At 42.1% G+C, this 19,671-nt stretch overlaps 1 protein-coding gene across 2 annotated transcripts; it reads right to left on the reverse strand.

Annotated features, from left to right (window-relative positions):
• Positions 1-978: 978 nt before the first annotated feature.
• Grsf1 (G-rich RNA sequence binding factor 1) lies at positions 979-15,150 on the reverse strand. 2 transcript variants are annotated; one of them, XM_027389242.2, is made up of 10 exons: positions 14,719-15,150; positions 12,724-12,880; positions 11,288-11,443; positions 10,047-10,190; positions 9,157-9,292; positions 6,882-7,066; positions 5,430-5,551; positions 4,477-4,612; positions 3,646-3,722; positions 979-2,033 (listed from the first exon to the last, which is right to left on the reverse strand). In XM_027389242.2, exons 1-9 carry the CDS (start codon positions 15,070-15,072, stop codon positions 3,673-3,675), a joined length of 1,440 nt encoding a protein of 479 aa, XP_027245043.1. In that variant the 5' UTR covers positions 15,073-15,150; the 3' UTR covers positions 979-2,033; positions 3,646-3,672. The 2 variants fall into 2 exon arrangements, with proteins under 2 accessions (XP_027245043.1, XP_027245044.1); XM_027389243.2 differs by lacking the exon at positions 14,719-15,150 and adding an exon at positions 14,450-14,689.
• Between the last annotated feature and the right edge of the window lie 4,521 nt (positions 15,151-19,671).

Below are 19,671 nucleotides of genomic sequence, written 5' to 3' on the forward strand. Positions count from 1 at the left end.
TACCAGTTCTCAAGGGCTGGTAAACTACAACGCCATCTAAGATGTATACTGTTCAGTTGGTTAAGCCATTTTTGTCAGATTTTTCTTTGGACTTATTATATAAGTTCCGCCTCAGCTTTGTCTTGTCCCACTAGGGCTTATAACTTAAATTAACCCATTTATTTTAATCTATGTTGTCGAGTAGCTAGTTACCTCATCTCTCTGTACTACTCATGCTGCTTCCTCAGTGTTTGGCTGATCCCAGAGTCCTCTCTGTCCCCAGAAGTGTTGCCTTACATTTTCACAGGGTACAAATACTCCACAAGCCATGATTTGATTTATTTTTGAGACAGGATCTCACTATGTAGCCCTAATTCGCCAGGAAATCAACATTTAGACTACCAAGATTTGCCTGCCTCTGCCTCCACTGTGCTGGGATTAAAATCTTATATATGCTACTATTACCACGAAGACCGTAAGCCACTTTCTGATTTTTTTTTAAACACACCTGAAAACCATCTCGTCTTATATTATTGTATTAATGCACCAGGACTTGATATAATGATAAACTAAATATAGTAGACTCATACATTCCAGTAATAAACACTTAGATCATCTTTCACCTGAAACAAACCTCCCTTACTGTCTACAAGATAGTGATCTGACCCTTAGCTGGTAATCATAAATGGTTATGTACTAAGTGACACACGTTTCTTCCAAGTTATCACTTCTCTGAAAGCTCTGGAAATTCAATCTCAAGAATGAGCAGTGGTGGTGCTCGCCTTTAATCTCAGCACTCAGGAGGGCAGAGATAGGCAGATCTCTGTGAATGGGCCAGCCTGGTCTACAAAGTGATTCCAGGATAGTCAGAGCTACACAGAGAAACATAGTCTTGAAAAGCAAAAACAAAACAAAAAAAAGAATGAGAATTGTTATCTCTTGGTGGCAGCTGTCACCCCCAAAACAGGAACAAAGTAAAGAAAATGTACAGGACTGTGATTCTTCTACACAGGTATACATAAAGTTAAGTTTATTAATGACTATTTTTGAAGCCAGCCATTTTGTCCAATATTTAAATAACAAGCTATTTAGTATTAAAGCAGAAGGTACTGCCACAATGTGACAGAAATACAGCTCTATCCATAAACCCTTCACACAGTTATATATTAAATGCTAGTTTTATTTAAGCAAGGCACCCCTACTTGTTCTAAAATATGGGGTAGGTACCCCACTGGAAAAGCGAATGAGGAGACTCGGGTTGGTTTTTTCCTGTCTAGAGCTGGTTTAATTAGAGAGAAGCTACAATGTCCTTACCAGTCTGATGTGTCACTTTATGATTTCAAACCTAACAAACAGCCTTAAGATTTGTCTAAAACAAAACAAAATAAAAAGAGACTCGGTGAAGTTTTAAGTTAGCCTAGACTTCCCATGACAAAGACAGGCACCCACATTAAAAGCCTTTAGGTCAAGGCTTAGGGAGGCAAAGTGTTTGTTTCTAAAGACAAAACTGCCAAGTGACCACTTATGCTCAATAATCTGTGGTTTGTATTTTTGAAAATTTCTAGCCCTAAGCAATTAAATACAGACAAACTAAACACTACTTGACCAAATCAAAATCAGACTGGCTTATTAAAGTTCTGAAACCTTCCCTTGCTTTGGTGAGTGTTTAGCAAAAATACACCATATTTTATTCCATGAGAAGTTTTACATCAGAGCTCTCAACCATAGGCAAAAAACGAGCGGAAATAAGGTTCTAAAGAGCAGCACTGAATAGAGCATCATCTGTGACATATCCTCCATGACAGGAAACTAAGTTACATAAACCAGACTTTCTCAATCAGATCCAGGACTGTTCAAATGGAATTTTAAATTTGTAGCTTATTTCATAATCCTAAACTGAATCTTTCTGGCTCTAAACACTCCATCATGAATTTTTCTTAGAAGCACTATCGTTGGATGCCCAGATCCTTTCTCCAGCGGTTGCTGCCAATCAAATGGATCTTTATAGCCCAGGTTCAAGAGAGATGTGCAAATGAGGCGCTCCCTGCTTCATCCTGAAAATAAACAAAAGTGCTTCATGTTTATCCATGATGAAAGATGTTTACATGTTTTTCCACATTGCTTAAAATGATAAATTCAGCCCCCACCCCCATTACTATATGTACACAGCCTGGAATAAATCCAGAAGTGAACACAAAATAGGTTTTGCAGAGAACTAAGTTAATATATGTATTTAACAGAAAGTATTGGAGCTTTATGTCCAAAAATATATTGCTGGTGTTTCTAAAACACAGCTAAGTTCCTTAAAGAATCCATCATTATATTCAGAAAACAAATACAATGCAATATATTGAAATACATGAAAAACAAGAAAGAAAACAGGAACTTCATATTTACAAGAGAAGAAACATCAAGATGTATTTAGCAAAATGTTGCAGGTAAGTTAACCTATATATGACATCATATACTTAAGATAGAAACTTAATTTACAGCCAGGTGCAGTATATAATACAATAAACCCCAGCACTCAGGATGCTAAGCTAAGAGAATTAAAAGTTCAAGGCTAGCTTGGGCTATACAACACAAACTGTTTCTCAAAAGGGCAAACAGCACTCACTCCTCATCAGAGAAGCTTTATGCAGGAAAAAGACTATTACAGGGACTTGAGACAGGCAAAATGCAAATAACTGACTGTGGGTGGCCAGCCCCACTGATACATGTACTACACAACCCCACACCTAAGGCTCGGGGAGCATCTCATAAGAGGAGATGGGAAAAAGAAAACAGCCAGACACTCAGTGTGCCTGCTGTAGCAGTGTCTTCTAGACACGAGAGGAAATGCTGCATGGTGAAATCTCAATAATATGGCTGTCTCTGTAAAACCTGCATAGCACCAGTAGACATGTCAATGTGGATGGGGGAAATTTCACAAAGCTCTACTCTAGATAAAAAGCTATGGGCAATCAGCCAGGTGGTGGTGATACACACCTTCAATCCCAGTACTCAGGAGGCAGAGGAAGGTGGATCTCTGTAAGTTTAAGGCCAATCTGGTCTACAGAGCGAGTGCCAGAACAACCTGGACTATTATACAGAGAAACCTTGCTGGTGGGTTGGGGAGGTGCTATACAGGCAATCAATGGCTGCTGAAAGAATCATTTTTCTCTAGGGATGAGACCTCCGAAAGGATATTAAACTCAAAGCAAATACACACAGGCAACACTAAAGGGACTCAGTAGGGCTATATAAAATAATCAATGAAATAACCATTAATTTGAGAGGAAGGAGGGAGCATGGGAAGAACTGAAAGGGAGAGAAAGGGTAGAAAAGATAAGTATGGCACTCAAGTATGAAATTCTATAAAGAAATTTATAAGTGTGTGTGTATATATGTAGATACATACTTTACAACTGAGGAAATGCACTTCAGTTTTAAAGGAATGAAACGCTAATATAAAACACACTTTCTGTGTTATGATTACAGCTATTAGAAATAGCCACACAATTAGTTTCTAAACTAATTGTATGTATACATACAGCATGATGTGAAGAATTATTGATGCTTAACCCCACTACACAATCAAATTTAAAGAATAGTTTCTGTCATATTATCTACTAGTGATTTGATTATTAATTACTGCAAGTTTTTCCATAGTTATAGCTTAATTACCTTATCATCTGAGGTTCTGCTGACGTCTTATTTTCCTTTAGGACATGAATTTAGGAAGAGCTCAATATACCTATGTTCTGAATATATATATATAAAAAAGGTTAGTTTTGCAATAAAAACTAAATAAAACTAAATAAAAGACTTAAAGCCCTTTTTTATCATACTTTAGAGAGCAACACAAATCCTTTACCCTTTCCCTAATTAAATAAAAAAAAAGCTAAGTGTGGTGGCACACACCTCTATCGCCAGCTACTTGGAGGCTGAAGTGAAGGATCACTTGAGCTCTTTGAGATTGAGATCAGTCTGGATACTGGACACAGTGAGACCCCCATCTCAAAATGATAATAATAGCTGGGTATGTTGTCCTACATCTGTAACCCTGGTACACCCTGAGTCCAATACTGCTCTAGGCTACAAAGTGAGACCCTGTCTCGAGCTAAATACATACATGAAATTAAAAACAAAAACAGGTAGACATCAAGAAAAACTAACTAACTCTAGCCAGGCAGTAGTAGTGCACTCAGGGAGGCAGAGATAGGCAGGTTTCTGTGAGTTCTAGGCCAGCCTGGTCTACAGAGTGAGTTCCAGAATAGGTTCCAAAGCTACAGAGAAACTCTCTCGAAAAACCAAAATAATTTTTTTTTTTAAAAAAAAAGGAAAAACTAACTCTAGACAGAAATATGCAAAATAATCAACAAACTAATTTTGATCCTCTGCATTCACTTTAGTGTACTAAAGGAATGTGATTTGCCAAAGGAAAAATTCTAGGCCAATTCCCAAATAAATGTATAAACAAGGCAGTGTGACAGGAAAACAATGAGTCATACTCACGAACATGGGACCGATCCTTGAGCATAGCTGCAACAGCATCCTCATGGGTATCAAAGTGCACATCGGCTTCTCCAGTGGCCTTCCCACTAGAGCTGTACTCCATGGTGATTCTCACAGGCTTCAATGGAGCAAAGAACTACACAAGGCCATTCAAAACAAACAACTGAGTTATGAATTGAAAATTGTTTCCATCTTTCCCCTGGTTAGCAATACAGTGATATACTGGGTCAGGACACTGTGAAAATGGCCAGCAAGATGACTCAGCAAGTAAAGGCACTTACCCACCAAGTTCAATCCCAGGAACCACATGGTGGAAGGAGAAATCCGACTTCCACTGGGTGACTTCTGACCTCCATATACAGACCATGCCCCCCTCCCCAATTCCACACAATCGTTTTTAAAAGATGTGGCCAAGTGGCAGAATTCCCAGTCAACCATGAGAACACAATCATTACTCGGAAGAAGCTGCTGTTAAGTCAGGTTGAGTAGGTTAGTTGTATGAAGTACACTTTCAGTTTGTGATGGGAGTATTAGGACACAACCCACTGAATGCCAAGGAACATGTCAACAGCTGCTCTGTACTGGCAGCCTGAGTCTAAGGGCCTAAACTAAAAGTAAATAGATGGAATCAACTTACTCAAAAGCCAAACTTCCTTACTCTGATTATTAAACCTACACCTTATTTGTATCTATAAAATTCTGATGTTTTTCACCTTAAATTATAATATGCTTTTCTGAAGTGATAGGTTGTAACTACATTGGCCGAGCTGGCTGGGATCATATCCTGTGTCAGCCACACCCTGCAGCTACAGAAGATGGAATAAGCCTCTGCTGAGACAGAGATGCTAGCTAACAGAGGACGCTCCACAAAGAGTGTTTTTCCCCAGTCTTCCTCAAATGCAATACAAGTCCAGTTTAGATTGCTCAGGCCTATGAACCTTACTGCCACTCACATTTATAATGTCTTGGGCATTGGCTTGGAAAGGCAATCCTCTCATGTGGACAAAGTGGAGTGAAGGCATTGATCCAAAATCAACAGTCTCTGGAAGTTTTTCTGACATCTCCTTAGGCAGTTCTGAGGAAGGACCAAAAAAAAAAAAAAAAAAAGTCAAGGACACAAAAGCTTCCAGAGCTAATAGCAGATTATAATTAGATATGACCTTTTAAAGTTGAAATCCTCAATTCATCTTGACCCAAAGCACATGAGCTTTAAAGGCAAAAACCTGCAATTTCTGCTACTTAACAGCTGTCACCTGAACAACCATTAAAAGCACTTAGGAACTCAAACCATTCCCAAATGAAGACTTTATCTCATATGACAATAAGATAAAATGCCCTTAATTAAACTAAAATAGGAGAAACTATCTCAGTTGTAGGCACTGAAAACAAAAAGATAGCAAATACAGTGACGGGATAATCCCCGTGTATTGGATTTGTAAGCATTTCCAAATCTCAAAGACACCAAATGTTGCTCTGGAGTTACAGATGAAAGAGAATTAAATCCAGAGGCAGACAAAAGTCTTTAGCCAACATCCCTACTCTCTATCCAAATCATTTCCCACTTTTGCTTAAATGTTACCATTTTATTTTGGTTTGTTACATTTGCACTACCTACTATTGAAACAGTCCACAAAATGATCAGGGTAAAAAACAAACAGTGATGCTAGAGCAATCACTGATGGTTAAGAGTACTGGCGGCTCTTCCATTAACAGCACCCACATGGTGGCTCACAACCACCTGTAACTCCCTTTGTCTGGGGGCTCTGATTGCCTCTTCTGGCCTCTGAAGGTACCAGTGATACAGCCACACACAATAAAATCAATAGATGAATAATAATAAAAACTAATAGAGGACTGGAGAGATGGTTCTCCAGTGGTTAACATGTACTACAACAGAGGACCCAAGTTCAGTTCCCAGAACCTGAATCAGGCAGCTCACAACTGCTTGTAACTCCAGCAAAGGGCATTCTAGGAATGCCCTTTGGCCTCCATGGGTACTAGCACATGTACACAGACACACATACACTAATTAAAAAGTTAAAAATAGTAATTTTAAAAACTACCAATAGCTGTCAGTCAAGATTGTTCAGTCTGTAAAGGCGCTCACACCAACCCTGACAACCTAAGTTCTATTCCTGGGTCACCTAGTAAAGAGAACCAACTCTCAAAGTGTCCTCCACACACGTGCCAGGCCACATGGATTCATATATACATACAAAATAGATGCAATTTTTAAAAATATAATTAAACTTTTGTGTATCTAGACAAAGTATATTCTACGATCACATTCAATCTTTAACTTGACCCATGTTCTGAATCTCATAATTTCACATAAGCTGACCATGAAAACAGTTCAACAAAACCTAAACATACAAGGCAATCAATCTTAAGAGGCAGGACCTTACCTATCTCTTTATCACTTTCAAAAGCTGTCATAGGCCGAATATCCTCATTTACTTCATGTTCCTCAAATACCACTTCTGGCTCAGTTATATATTTAGCAGTAGGAGATGACACCATTTTCTTTGCCTTATGAGATCCAACATGTGTTCGAACTTCATTCCTTCTGCTCGGAAATATCTCTATGTATCTATACATAACAAAACAAAATGAAAAGGCACAAGTGGTGTAGAGTAACTTCCCAATAAACTTTAAAAAAATAATAATTAGGTATGTGCAGCTGCAGAGATGGCTCAGCAGTCAAGAGCACTTGCTGCTGTTCCGAGGATCCTTGTTCAGTTCCCAGCACCCACCTGGGGCATCTGTAACCCCAGCACAAGGGAATCTGACATCCTCTCTGGGCATCTTGGGGCACTTGCACACACATGCACACACACAATGTACTACTTTTTTTTTAAAGGTTAAAATAACCAGTTTTAAATATAATATACATAACCAGTTATGTATTATATTTCCAAAGCTTATAGAACATGGGCATCCAAAGGTAACAGCAAGAATAAAAAGTCCACCTACACATTAGTTTATGACAAAATACTTTCCACAGAATAGGTCAACATGCTAATTTTAGTAAGATTTTTGCCTCAAAATATCAGGCTCATTTATGTATGTTTATGTATATGGTACTTTTTATTTAGGTAGTTTTTAAATGTGTTTTTTGAAAGAGCAACATATTAGTATTATTATTGCATGCAGTGCACAGATAATCATGTGAGCAAAACATAAGTAAATCTAAAAACACATTTTAAAGAACATAGAAAAACGGTGATTTAAAAGTATGCATTTTTACTAACTCTCCAAAAGTGAAGTTAAAACGCAATCTCCTACCTCATTATATAACTGCATACATTCTAATTCAATAAGAATATAAAACACCATATGAGACAGCTGACTTCTTCAAAAAGCAGATCATTGTATCTCTCAAAGGAGAGGGACAGGGCTAGGAAGAAGGCTCAGATGGTTAAGTGCTAGCTGCACATGAATGAGGATCTGAGTTCAGACCCTCAGATCCACGTAAAAGTCAGATGTGGTAACCTCTTTACCCTCAGAGCTGGAGGGGAGGAGGGCAGAGGCAGGTGGATCCCAGGGGCTTGGGGGCCATCAGTCTAGCTAATCAAGCTCCAGGTTCAGTGAGATCCATCTCAAATAAGCAAGGTGGAAAAAGCTTGAGGAAGATACAATGTTAACTTCTAGCCTCCAGCACCTACAGGTGCATGCATGGGTGGGCAAGCACACCTACCACATGCACACACATAAAAAGGAGAGGGACTGCCTGTGGTGATGGCTCACACCTTTAATCCCACAAGACAGAGACAGGCAGATCTCCGTGAGTTTCAGGCCAGCCTGGTCTATAGAGTGAATGCCAGAACAGCCAGGGACACACAGAGGAACCCTGTCTTGAAAAACTGAAAGAAAGACTAGGAAAATTAAATATGGATGTGCTCTAGTTTCATAAAATTAGTGATCTATCAAATGGACTATATGAGCTGCTCAGATTCTGATCACATAAATCAATTATATTTTTGTTACAAATGGAAAAAATGTGATTGTGGGCAGCTATTAGACAATCAAATAGTGCTAATTTTGTTAAATAGTGCGATTATGAAAGAAAACTTCATTAAAGGCACTTACTAAAACACAAATACCAAAAAGCAAAAACAACTAAGTTTTGCCTGGCAGTAGTGCATACCTTTAATCCCAGCACTTGTGAGGCAGAGGTAGGTAGATCTCTGAGTTTGAGGCCAGCCTGGTCTACAAAGCTAGTTCTAGGACAGCCAAAACTACACAAAGTAACCCTGTCTTGATAAATAAAAACAGGGACTGGAGAGATGGCTCGATGGTTAAGAGCACACTGTCTGCTCTTCCACAGGACCCAAGTTCAATTCCCAGTCACCCACATGGCAGCTCACAGCCATCTGTAACTCCGGGTCCTGAGGATCTCATACCCTCACACAGATATATGTGCAAGCAAAACATCAGTGCATATAAAATAAAAATAAATCATTAAAAAAGGAATTCAGAACACAGTTATAATGGGATTTTATAGGACTACCTTTCACTTAGGCCTCTCACTCAAATTTATCAAAGAAGTTGATTTGAGTGATAAACATTTAGTGGCTCATCATGGTACCCTAGTTTTCTATATTTGGATAATCTGACAACCACAGTACAATGTACTCATCAAAATAACCTGACACCTCTGCTAACAGCTGCTTCACTCACCTGTTACCAATTTCTTCTCTGTGCTTTAAAAGCGCTTGGTTGGCCATTTCTGGTTCTTCAAACTGAACATAGGCTTCCCCTGTTTTTCTTCTTCCTCTATAGTCCATCACAAAAGTAATATCTACAATGTTCAGTCCTAGAATACAAAAGAATTTACAAATCAGTGCTGCTAACAAGATCTTTCTTCATTAGAGTTAACAAGTTTACTCATGCACTAATAAAATTTAGATACTATTTGCCAACTTCAAAGCTGTACAAGCTCAAGCACAAACAATCCTTATGTAACCCAAACCCCAGAACTTGTCAGGTAAAGGCAGGAAGATACAAAAGCAAGGTCAGCCTTGGCTTCAGAGTATGTGTGAAACAGCAGAATGGGCAGAATGTTACAAATATATACAAGTTTATCTCTCTCAAAGTTTTTCCTCAACCATTTTGGGGGGAAGGGGATTACTGGTTGTATTTTAGGAGACAGTATTTAAACAAGCAAAGTTACTGACAGGCATATTTTGCAGCTAGAAGTTAGATACTGCTTTTTCTTCCTCTTCTTCCGCCTTGTGTTGTGATTATAGGTGTGCAAGACCTTATGTGGTCAGCTTATGTGGTACTAGGATCTAACATGGAGCTTTGTGAATGCCAGACAAGCATTCTATCAACTGACCTACATCCCCAGCCCACATGCTGGTAAGTCATGTAAATTATTATTGTCTTGGACAAGTATGGCCACTATTTTAAGAATAGTTTCTTCATAGTTAAACAATGTCCTGAAACTATTCTGAAAGTTGACATGACCCAAAGATCTGCTTGAAAGACTGAAACCCTCAAGGGTACAAAGGGAAGAATCAAGATGGGAAAGAGAATGTAAGCCCAAACAAGCCACAGCTGCCAAGCACCTGCAAAGAAGTCGACAATGTCTTTCTCGTTGCAGCTATAAGGAAGTCCTCTCAAGCGAACCACACCGTCATTTACCATAGGTGAAGATTTGACATGTAGGCTCTTCATTAAGGCATCCACATCTTCATTGTTTATCTCATATACTACAAAAAAAAAAAAAAAAGCACAAAAATGGATTCAAAACTTATATGACAAAGGAAACACAACTTAAAAAAATATCAAATTAGCTGGGCGTTGGCCTTTAATCCCAGCACTCGGGAGGCAGAGGCAGGCAGATCTCTGTGAGTTCGAGGCCAGCCTGGTCTCCAGAGCAAGTGCCAGGATAGGCTCCAAAGCTACACAGAGAAACACTGTCTTGAGAAAAAAATAAAATCAAATTATACCTTATTTCTGTCAAGAATATAACAAGTAACATTTATTGAATATTTGCTGTGTTCCAGTTATAACCTATTTAGTCCTCACAACCTTAATATAAAGTTGGGCAATACTTTAGATTTAAAACCTGAGATTGAGCCAAGGAGACAGCTTATTCAGCAGTTCCAAGTGCACAGGAACCCACAATGGAAGGAGAGAATCAACTTCAAGTTGTTCTGTGGTATCCCTATGTGGATCCTACCACAAATATACACACAAATAATCAATAAAACTATCTTTAAAAGAAAGAAACAAAGCAGAACTGAAAAGATAGTTCATCAGCTAAAGGCATGTACTTTTCTTCCAAGAGGACCCAGTTTGGTTCCCAGCAACCAAATCACAATGTTCTGCTAACTCCAGCTGACAGCTCCAGTCACCCTCAGGGCACCAGCATACACTTGTACATTCCACATGCAGATACAGCCACATACTTCACTTTCACAAGCTGCAAAATAATGCCTAACACCTTGTTTGAAAAACGCTATATATAATAAAACTTAAGTCTTAGTAAGCCAATTAAAAAAAAATTGATGTGTAACATTTAACTACTATACCACTGTTAAAGATTATATGACAACTACCTTGAAAAGTCTGAAGTCTAGCTGGGCAGTGGTGGTACACTCCTTTAATCCCAACACTCAGGAAGCCTAGGCAGGCAGATCTCTGTGAGTTCAAGGCCAGCCTGGTCTACAGAGAGAGTTCCAAGACAGGGTCCCAAAGCTACACTGAGAAACCCTGTCTCAAAAAAACAAAACAAAACACAAAAGCAAAACAAAACAAAAGTTAGTCTAAACATCCCAAAAAGTTGGAACCTGAGCTCACATACCTTCCACATAGCGCTGCCCCATGTACATCCGGTGCTTTTCTAAGGCCTTCTGAACGTCCTGCTCCGACTCCATCTCAATTAAGGCATCGCCCCTCCGTTTCCCATCTCTATTTAAGAGGAAATGGATTCCATTCTCACTGTTTCGGATTCTGCAGTCTAAAAATACACAATTAAAGTCACTTAGAAATCAAAGTTTTGTTTCAATTTTACATGTCACTACAATGCAATTTCTAACAATGCAGGAACTAAAAATGCCTACTAAATTCTTTTTTTCCATGGACAATATACTTTTATCATATTTTCCCCTCCCACATTCTTTACTTAATCCCAGCCACTGAAACTATCAAAATGCTAATGAAGGTGGTGACAGAGTCTAAAACTGTTCCAAGTAGAAAAGATAAGTTTGGCACACCTTTAATTCCAGCACTTGGGAGGCAGAGACAGGTGGATCTGAGTCTGATGCCAGCCTGGTCTACAGAGTAAGTTTCAAGACAGCCAGGGCTACACTGGGAGACCCTGGGGGTTGAGGAAAGCATAAAAAAAGAAAAACAAACAAAGCACAGAAGCTCATTATTGCTCACAACCATTAAATGGCAACTCAAGTTTATTCCTAATCATCTTCCTTTAAAAAACATATCCATAAAGTACCTTCTGCAAAAATAATCACTACATTAATCTAACTTTTCCCCCTTTTCCTTACACCAAAAGACAACTTTATTTTTTTATTTAAATTAGAAACAAGCTTCTTTTACATATCAATCTCAGTTCCCTCTCCCTCCCTTCCTCCCCTGCCCACCACAGACCCCCCTATCCCAACCCCTTTCTGCTCCCCAGGGAGGGTGAGGTCTTCCACAGGGATCTTCAAAGTCTGTCATATCCTCTGGAGTAGGGCCTAGACCCTCCCCAGTGTGCAAAAGACAACTTTATACTGCCCATTTCTTATCATGCAAATCCAAGACATAAACAATGAGTGACTTGTAGAGAATATCTGATGCACACGACACCATTGAGTTTACAGAGTTGATACATTCACTTTAAGAAGATGATTTAAAATCACAAGTGGTAATAAAAACTAACCACACACTGGGAAATCTCCCAAACGTATTAATAAGAGAACTCAAAGCAAATGATCGTCTAAATGTATGGCATGAAGGGCTTCTCTTCTATAAACGCCCATGGACATAGTCATGCACATAGCAAAACTTGAGTGTTAACTAATTTTATACTCTGTAATTTTAACATTACTTACTTTTGTTATATTCAGTCTTTAAACATATGGCAGGACCCACAGTGGCACATGGTATGAATGGGTAATCAGCCAGGATAGGGACCATTCCTCACCCTCAGAGCTGCCTCCAGGGCATCTAAACTTGGATTTTGTAGGACTACCTTCCACTCAGACCAAACTTCTTACTTACAACACATGTAAGATATACCTGAGAAAAAGTTAAGAACATCTTCCACAGTGCAGGACCAAGGCAGTCCCTGAGCTCGAATGAGATACACATCGTCCACCTCCTGTCCTAACTTGGATGGACTCAACTCGTACTCAGGTAGTGGTGGGAGGTCTTCCAGGTAGGTCGTTTTGGAGTCCTTTCAAGAAAAAAGAATTGTAAAAATACCTCTTGGGCAACCTACTAGAAAATGCTTACACCTACAAACAGATGCACATGATGTTATTTCAGGTCAAAAGCACACGTCTCCATCCTCTGCTTTTGTTTTAGTTTGAGAATGTTATCTCTCCATGTGGCCCAGGCTGCCCCAACCTCAGCCCCCAGAGTGCTGGCTACAGGCTTACTATACCAGTGTGGCTTTGTTTTGGGCTTATATTTTCTATCCTAAGACAATGTGCAAGCATGGTGGCAAGACACACAATAAAGGCAATACTGCCTTCTAAACACTGGCAGTAAGAGAGCTTCCATTAAAATCAGTAGAATGGTGGCTTCAATTGACAATACTTAAGGGCCACATACACACAAAACACATCAGGCCATCATCTCAAAGCACTGACTACCTAGTACAAGGCAAGATGCAGAACAAGATGTGTTATGTTATACTTAAAATACAAACTGTTGTAATTTATTCAAAAATAGAAAAAAGAAAGATGAGATAGCCTTACAAAAGATGGAAAAGATAGAACATTCTGATTTGAGAGGCATGGGAAAAGCAACATTTGAAAAATGGCAGTTCCATTTGTCTAAATTGGACAGTAAAAATAAGAGCCAAAGATGAGGTGGCAAAAAGTACTCAGTACCCTACAGTATCGGATGGCCTTGCATTGTTGGACCTAATGAAGGAAACTTCACTTGGTAGGCAAAGGAAATCAATAAAAAGACTTTGGGACGTAGGTAAAAGATCACCGTCAAAACAAGTGGATAAGGGAAAGAACATAAAAGGCATCGGAGGCAGCAGCTTGAGACACTGCTCCTTTCCGTGTTTTCCCAGAATTCCATAAACATCTCAGGCTTTTGCAGAAAAGGACAACAGAAAAGTATTGGGCCGGGATTCAAATCAATTAGCTCAGCTACTGGCAGACATCAGCCTTGCAGATTAACCTCCCAGAAATCATTAATTCAAGCAGACGCAAAACTGAATTAAGATAAACATGGCCCATCAGGGGGTTGGTAGACCAAAAGCGTGCGGACACTTCCCGGGTGCCACGTAAGACACTTCACATACAGAGGACAAAATATTTGCAATATGAATTTTTAAAATGTCTTTCTTCAAAGACGGAAAACTATAAAGAAAAAGAGCATAGGCTCACAAGTGAGGCACCCAAACCCTCACCCACCGTCGCCCCCGCCCATCACACGCTCTCCCCAAATTCCCACGGTCTCCCCAGAGCTCCCCGCGGCCGAAAGGCCCTTCTGTCAAGGCAAGTGGACTTGCAGAGGTGACCTTCAGTCGGGTGGACGGCCGCCTCTCCCCGCGGACGCGAGAGAGGGGCGCGCGGGGGCCGTTCCCAGGCTAGACCACTCTCCCATGAGCGCGGGGCTGCGCGTCGGTGGCCGGCCGAGGAGGCCCGAGCCGCCCGGCCTACCGCTGCCCCCCGCACGGCCGGCCCCGACCCTCCGCGGGCTCCGGCCTCTCAACTTCACCTCCAGCGGGCAGAAGGCTAGGGGGACGCGGGATGGGGGGCATCGGCGGCCCCCCAAAACCTACCATGGGCCCGGCGGGAAACAAGGCCTCAACATTCACCCCAGCCACACTTACACTGCCCAACCGCCCAGACTCGGAGGGAACAAAACAAGGAGAAAAGCCGGGGCCGGGAGAGCGTCCCTTGTTCCCGTGCCCAATAGGAGGACGGAGCGGGAGGGAGGCGGGGGTGCGGCGCGTGCCGCGGATCCCCGGGCGCGCACGCGAGGCGCACGCGGACGGACGCGGGTGCGCGGCCGCCGAGGGTTCCCCCCCGCGCGCGCGGCGTCGCCTACCTGGCTGTAAGCCCGCGCCGGGCCCGCGGCGGCCGCCAGCGATCGCGGTAGCAGCGGGGCGCGCAGGGCCGAGTAGGACGCGGCGGCGGCCGCGGCGGCGGAGGGCCGGGCAGGGACGGGACCCGCCAGTCTCCCGGCGGGCGCGGGCCCGAGCTGCAGGCCGCGCGTCTGCGAGGCGGCGGCCGCGGCGGCCCCGAGGAGCAGCAGCAGGCGGCGGCGGCCCGAGACGCCCGACGGGAAGGTGCCGGCAGCCGAGTAGAAGGGCAGGCAGGCGGCGCCGGTGCGCCGGCAGCTGCTGCAGTTGCAGCCGCAGCCCCGGAGCAACGCCCCTAGCACCCAGCGCGTCCCGGCCATGGGCTCCCGAAGCGGCGAGGGGACCGGAGGTGGCCGCTGTGGCGCGAGCCGAGGGGAAGTGGAATCCAGGGCGGGGGAGGGGGCACCGCGCACATGCGCCGCGCGCACCGGGGCTGACACCGAACCTCGGAGGTGGAAGAGAACGAGCGGCTCCGCCTGGGCTCCGCCCTGGGGGCGGGGTTGCCTGGCCGGTAGGGGTGCGGACAGGTTGACTTGAGAGCCTCTGGAGTGGCATCAGATCCAGGCCCTCTTGCTCAGGGTAGAGTGGACATGTTTCTGGAAGGAATGTGATACTTAACTTTAAAACGTGTTGGAACGATGCTGAGGGGGCGTTGGGATACCCTCAACCTTGAGATAGGTACAGAAGGCCAATTCTGATTTGAACCGAAGCACTGATTTTGTGTTATGTGTGTATAATTTATATGTTGTATATAATAGATATTATGAAACCTTCCTTAATAAGACAATGTAGTCACAAGTGGACTTGCAGAGATTTGCAAATAAATAAATAATGGGTGGTTGTGCAGTTTTCCTACTGTGTCCAGGACCTGTCAAAGGCAAAAATGATAAAGACAAATAGGAGTTCTTAGGTTTAAAAAATGGAGAGGCTGATAGTGTGGGAGAAGTCTCTGTAGTGGGGTGTATCTTTGTGGCAGGGTAATGACCTAGACTGCCCAATGTCCTCATAAAGAGTGTGGATACAAAACAAAAAACAAAACCTTCCTTCTGTAGACCAGGCTGGCCTTGAACTCACAGAGATCCGTCTGCATCTGCCTCCCGAGAGCTGGGATTAAAGGCATGCACCACCACAGTATCTATTTATTTACTGTGTATGGGGAGGGTTTCAGGTGCCATGGTATCTGTGTGGTGGTCAGAAGATATCTGGGAGTCAGTTCCTTCCTTCCATTTATGTTTTCGGAATGGAACTCTGGTAGTAGGCTTGGCAGCAAGGGCTGTATCCACTGAGTCATCATAACAACCCCTATTAAACTTTTTCTTCTTTAAATTATTTTATTTTATATATTTTTAATAATTTAACTTTATTTTATGTGCTTTGACATGAAGGTATCAGATCCCCTGGAACTTAACAGACAGTTGTGAGCTGCCATGTGGGTGCTGAGAGAACCACCAGTGCTCTTAACCACTGAGCCATCTCTCCAGCCCCCTAAACTTTTTCTTCAAGAAAGAAAATGGGTTATCCCTTCATTGCATAGTACAAATTCACAGTTATTAAAGATCTACTTATATGCCTTTTCACTTTTTGTATGTATGTGAGGGCTTGTGGAGGTCAGAGGTCTGCATCAAGCGTCACTCTGCCACTCTCAAGTCTCATTTTTTTAGAGAGGGTCTTTCTCCGAACCTGGAGCTCAGGGCTTCCACTGGCTTGGCTATCAAGTGAGACTCCCCAGATGTGTCTCTCTACCTCCCCACACTGGGGTTATGGATGTACACTGTGTACCTAGCTTTTACACTAGTGCTGGAGTCATCATTTTTACACAGCACTTTACCCACTGACCCATCCCACCAACTACTCTTTTTTGTTTGTTTTCAAGACAGGGTTTCTCTGTTTAGTAGCCCCGGCTGTCATTGAACTCTCTTTGTAGACGAGGCTATCGTGGAACTCACAAAGATCCATCTGCCTCTGCCTCTGCCTCTGCCTCTGCCTCTGCCTCTGCCTCTGCCTCTGCCTCTGCTCTGCTCTGCTCTGCCTCTGCCTCTGCCTCTGCCTCTGCCTCTGCCTCTGCCTCTGCCTCTGCCTTCTGAGTGCTAGGATTAAAGGCAAGTGCCACTATTGCCCAACTTTCCTTTTTTTTAAAATCGCTTCAGCAATCATTCAAAATGTTTTAATCAAAATTACCAAAACCCAAGATAACTTGTAGCTTTTTTTTTTTTTTGTATGTTTGTTTTTGAGACATTGTCTTACTATGTAGCCCTGGCTGTACTAGAACTCACTATATAGACCAGTCTAGCCTGGAACTGACAGAGATCTCCTGCCTATGCCTCCTGGGTGCTGGGATTAAAGGTATGTGCCATCACACCTAGTTTTTAATCAGGAATAAAACCAAGGATTCAAATAGAAAACCCCTTTTTACTTAGGGGAAGTTGGGAGGATTATAAAGGAGAAAGGAAGCTGGACAATTATTTGTTTGCCTAACAAACATTCACTAATTCTTTTTCTGTTCCATGAACCACTAGTGCTGTGTGTGCCTTGTACACTCAGAGATGTCACAGGCTTATGGGTGAACCATAACGTGATGTTTACATGGGTTCGTGTCTAGATTTACAGAGAAAATGGCAAGTTTTGTAAATTGAAACTAATAACATTTTGGAACATTGTAGCACTACTGGGCATGATGGCAGAGCTTTTAATTCCAGGACCTAGGAGGCAGAAGCAGGAGATCTCTGTGGGTTGGAAACCAGCCAGGATTACATAGCCACAGAACAATGCTGTCTCAAAAACAAAGAAACATATAAAAGTCCACTGTGAGTGTCGGGCGCGTGTGTATGTGTGTGTGTGAGTGTGTGTGTGTGTGTGTGTGTGTGTGTGTGTGTGTGTGTGTGTGTGTGTGTGTGTAGCTGCTAATGTCTGGCACAACTCTCCAAACCATGTTACTCTTTTTCATAATGGTTTGTGATACAGAGATCAGAACAAAGCAGAGGTGAAGAAATAAAAACAAAATGCCCTCAAAAGGTGATTTGTAGGTGAAGGAAGGGGTAAGGCAATCCAGGAAGTATAGGTCAAAAAGTTGAGTTCTGTTTGGATGTAATTTGATGTTATCAGAGTGATATTGGGAAGGGCATAGTTGGTCAGGACTAAGTAGCCCAGAGAAGCCACTTGGGCTTGATATATGATGAGTTCCAAGGAAGGTGAAAAGCCAGGCTCAAAGCTCAGGTAAAGAGATAACTTTAGAGAGCAGAGATCACTGCCACTTTCTCTGTAGGTTAATCATAAAACACTGTTTTCTGGTTCCGTTGTAGCAGTCTCTTAGCCATAGCACTGGCAGCTTGTCAGCCTACTTCCTTGACCATTTACAAGTAAAGCTAGTCTACATTGCTGGAAACAGTAGTTAGGGGAGAATAAGGAGAAAAATAATCAAGCCCTCACTGCTCTGCAGAACCCATTCCTACGAGGGGGGCAGGGCTAGAAGGGGATAATTGCTCTGGTTGCTAATAAAGGAAGAGTCCATTTTTATTGTCTGTGCCCCTCCATCGTGAGAGGTGAGCTTGCTCCTCCTCTGATGTGTAATGAAGCCGAATTCATCTCAAAGGATTCCCCCATACACAACCTTCTTTGCATTTGAAAGGAGCTGAAAATCATGAGCCACACATGGCAATAAGCCTGGGGTGGCAGAAGGAATGGGAGTCAAGCCCCATAAAGAAATGGCACCCATTTGTGTAACCTTGGGTTGAGGTGCTAGTCAACATCCAAGATTAAAGGAAGTTTATTAGGTTGAATGGTTGCAACAGAGCTTTAAGAACTGAGGCTATCAGTTATTTCCAAGAAAAGATGAAGAAATGCCTTTGTCACCACCCATAACTCCCTAATCCTTTTATCAGAGAGAAAGCCTGGTCCTAGAGTCACAAACTGGGCCTCATCAATAGCGCAGTGACATGTTCAGCTTTGTCAGTTGGCTTATATTCCCTATGAACAAATCTATACTAAACAGGTTTTGTCTCTCACATAGATTCCTTATGTGATAGAAGAAAATATACTTATTTATGATTGACAGCTAACAATTTCCAATTGCTGCCTCATCTCCTCTGGTTAAAATTGAACCAGCCCTCTGGGAAAGACAGCAGTCAGTTACTTATTTGAATGAAATGTTCTGTCAAGAAAGAATAATTTCAATAAAAAATGAAACAGATGTTTTATATTTATTTTTTAATTGCATTTTATTAATTTTGCAAGACTGGGGCAGGAGCATGTAGAGGTCAGAGGACAACTTGCCAGGGTCAGGTCTCTTTCTCCACCATGTGGGGCTCTGGGATCAGGTTTTCCAACTTGGCAGCAAGCACCTTTCCTGCCCCATATTTTTTCTTCTTGAGACTTGCTGTGTTATTCAGTCACAAAACTGAAATACCTGTAAGTGCTGAGTCATGCTACTATGAGAAGCACAGTCTGGGGATACTTAGAAAGAGGAATGATGGCATCTTCTAGACATGTTCATGGAGGCAGGGTGGAAGGTGTTTGCTGTTCAGCTACTGAGCAGTTATGTCTCATGTTTCTCCTAGAATGGTAAACAGTAGTTTATAACCATCTAGCCCCAGTTACAAAATGTAGAGGAACTGTGAACCCTTGATCAATAGGAACCATTCTTAGTAACCATCACTTCTATATAGATAAGACATAAACAGTAAAACAGAACCAGTGAAATGCAAAAGTGTATCTATCTGCACACATACAAGTGTGTGTGCACACAGTTTGCTTCTACCCTCAGCTTACTCTAGTGTCATCCAGTCCTCAAAGTAGATGCTGTTTCCACTTTCTTGTGTGTCCTTTCAGAATGGTCATGCAGTGATTTCACTTGTAGATTTGGTGACTCCTTTGTACTTGGGGTTCTGACAAGCTTTGCACCTGCTATGAAAGGGCATGCTGAA

Source organism: Cricetulus griseus, assembly GCF_003668045.3.
Source record: "Cricetulus griseus strain 17A/GY chromosome 1 unlocalized genomic scaffold, alternate assembly CriGri-PICRH-1.0 chr1_1, whole genome shotgun sequence".
Lineage (NCBI taxonomy): Eukaryota > Metazoa > Chordata > Mammalia > Rodentia > Cricetidae > Cricetulus > Cricetulus griseus.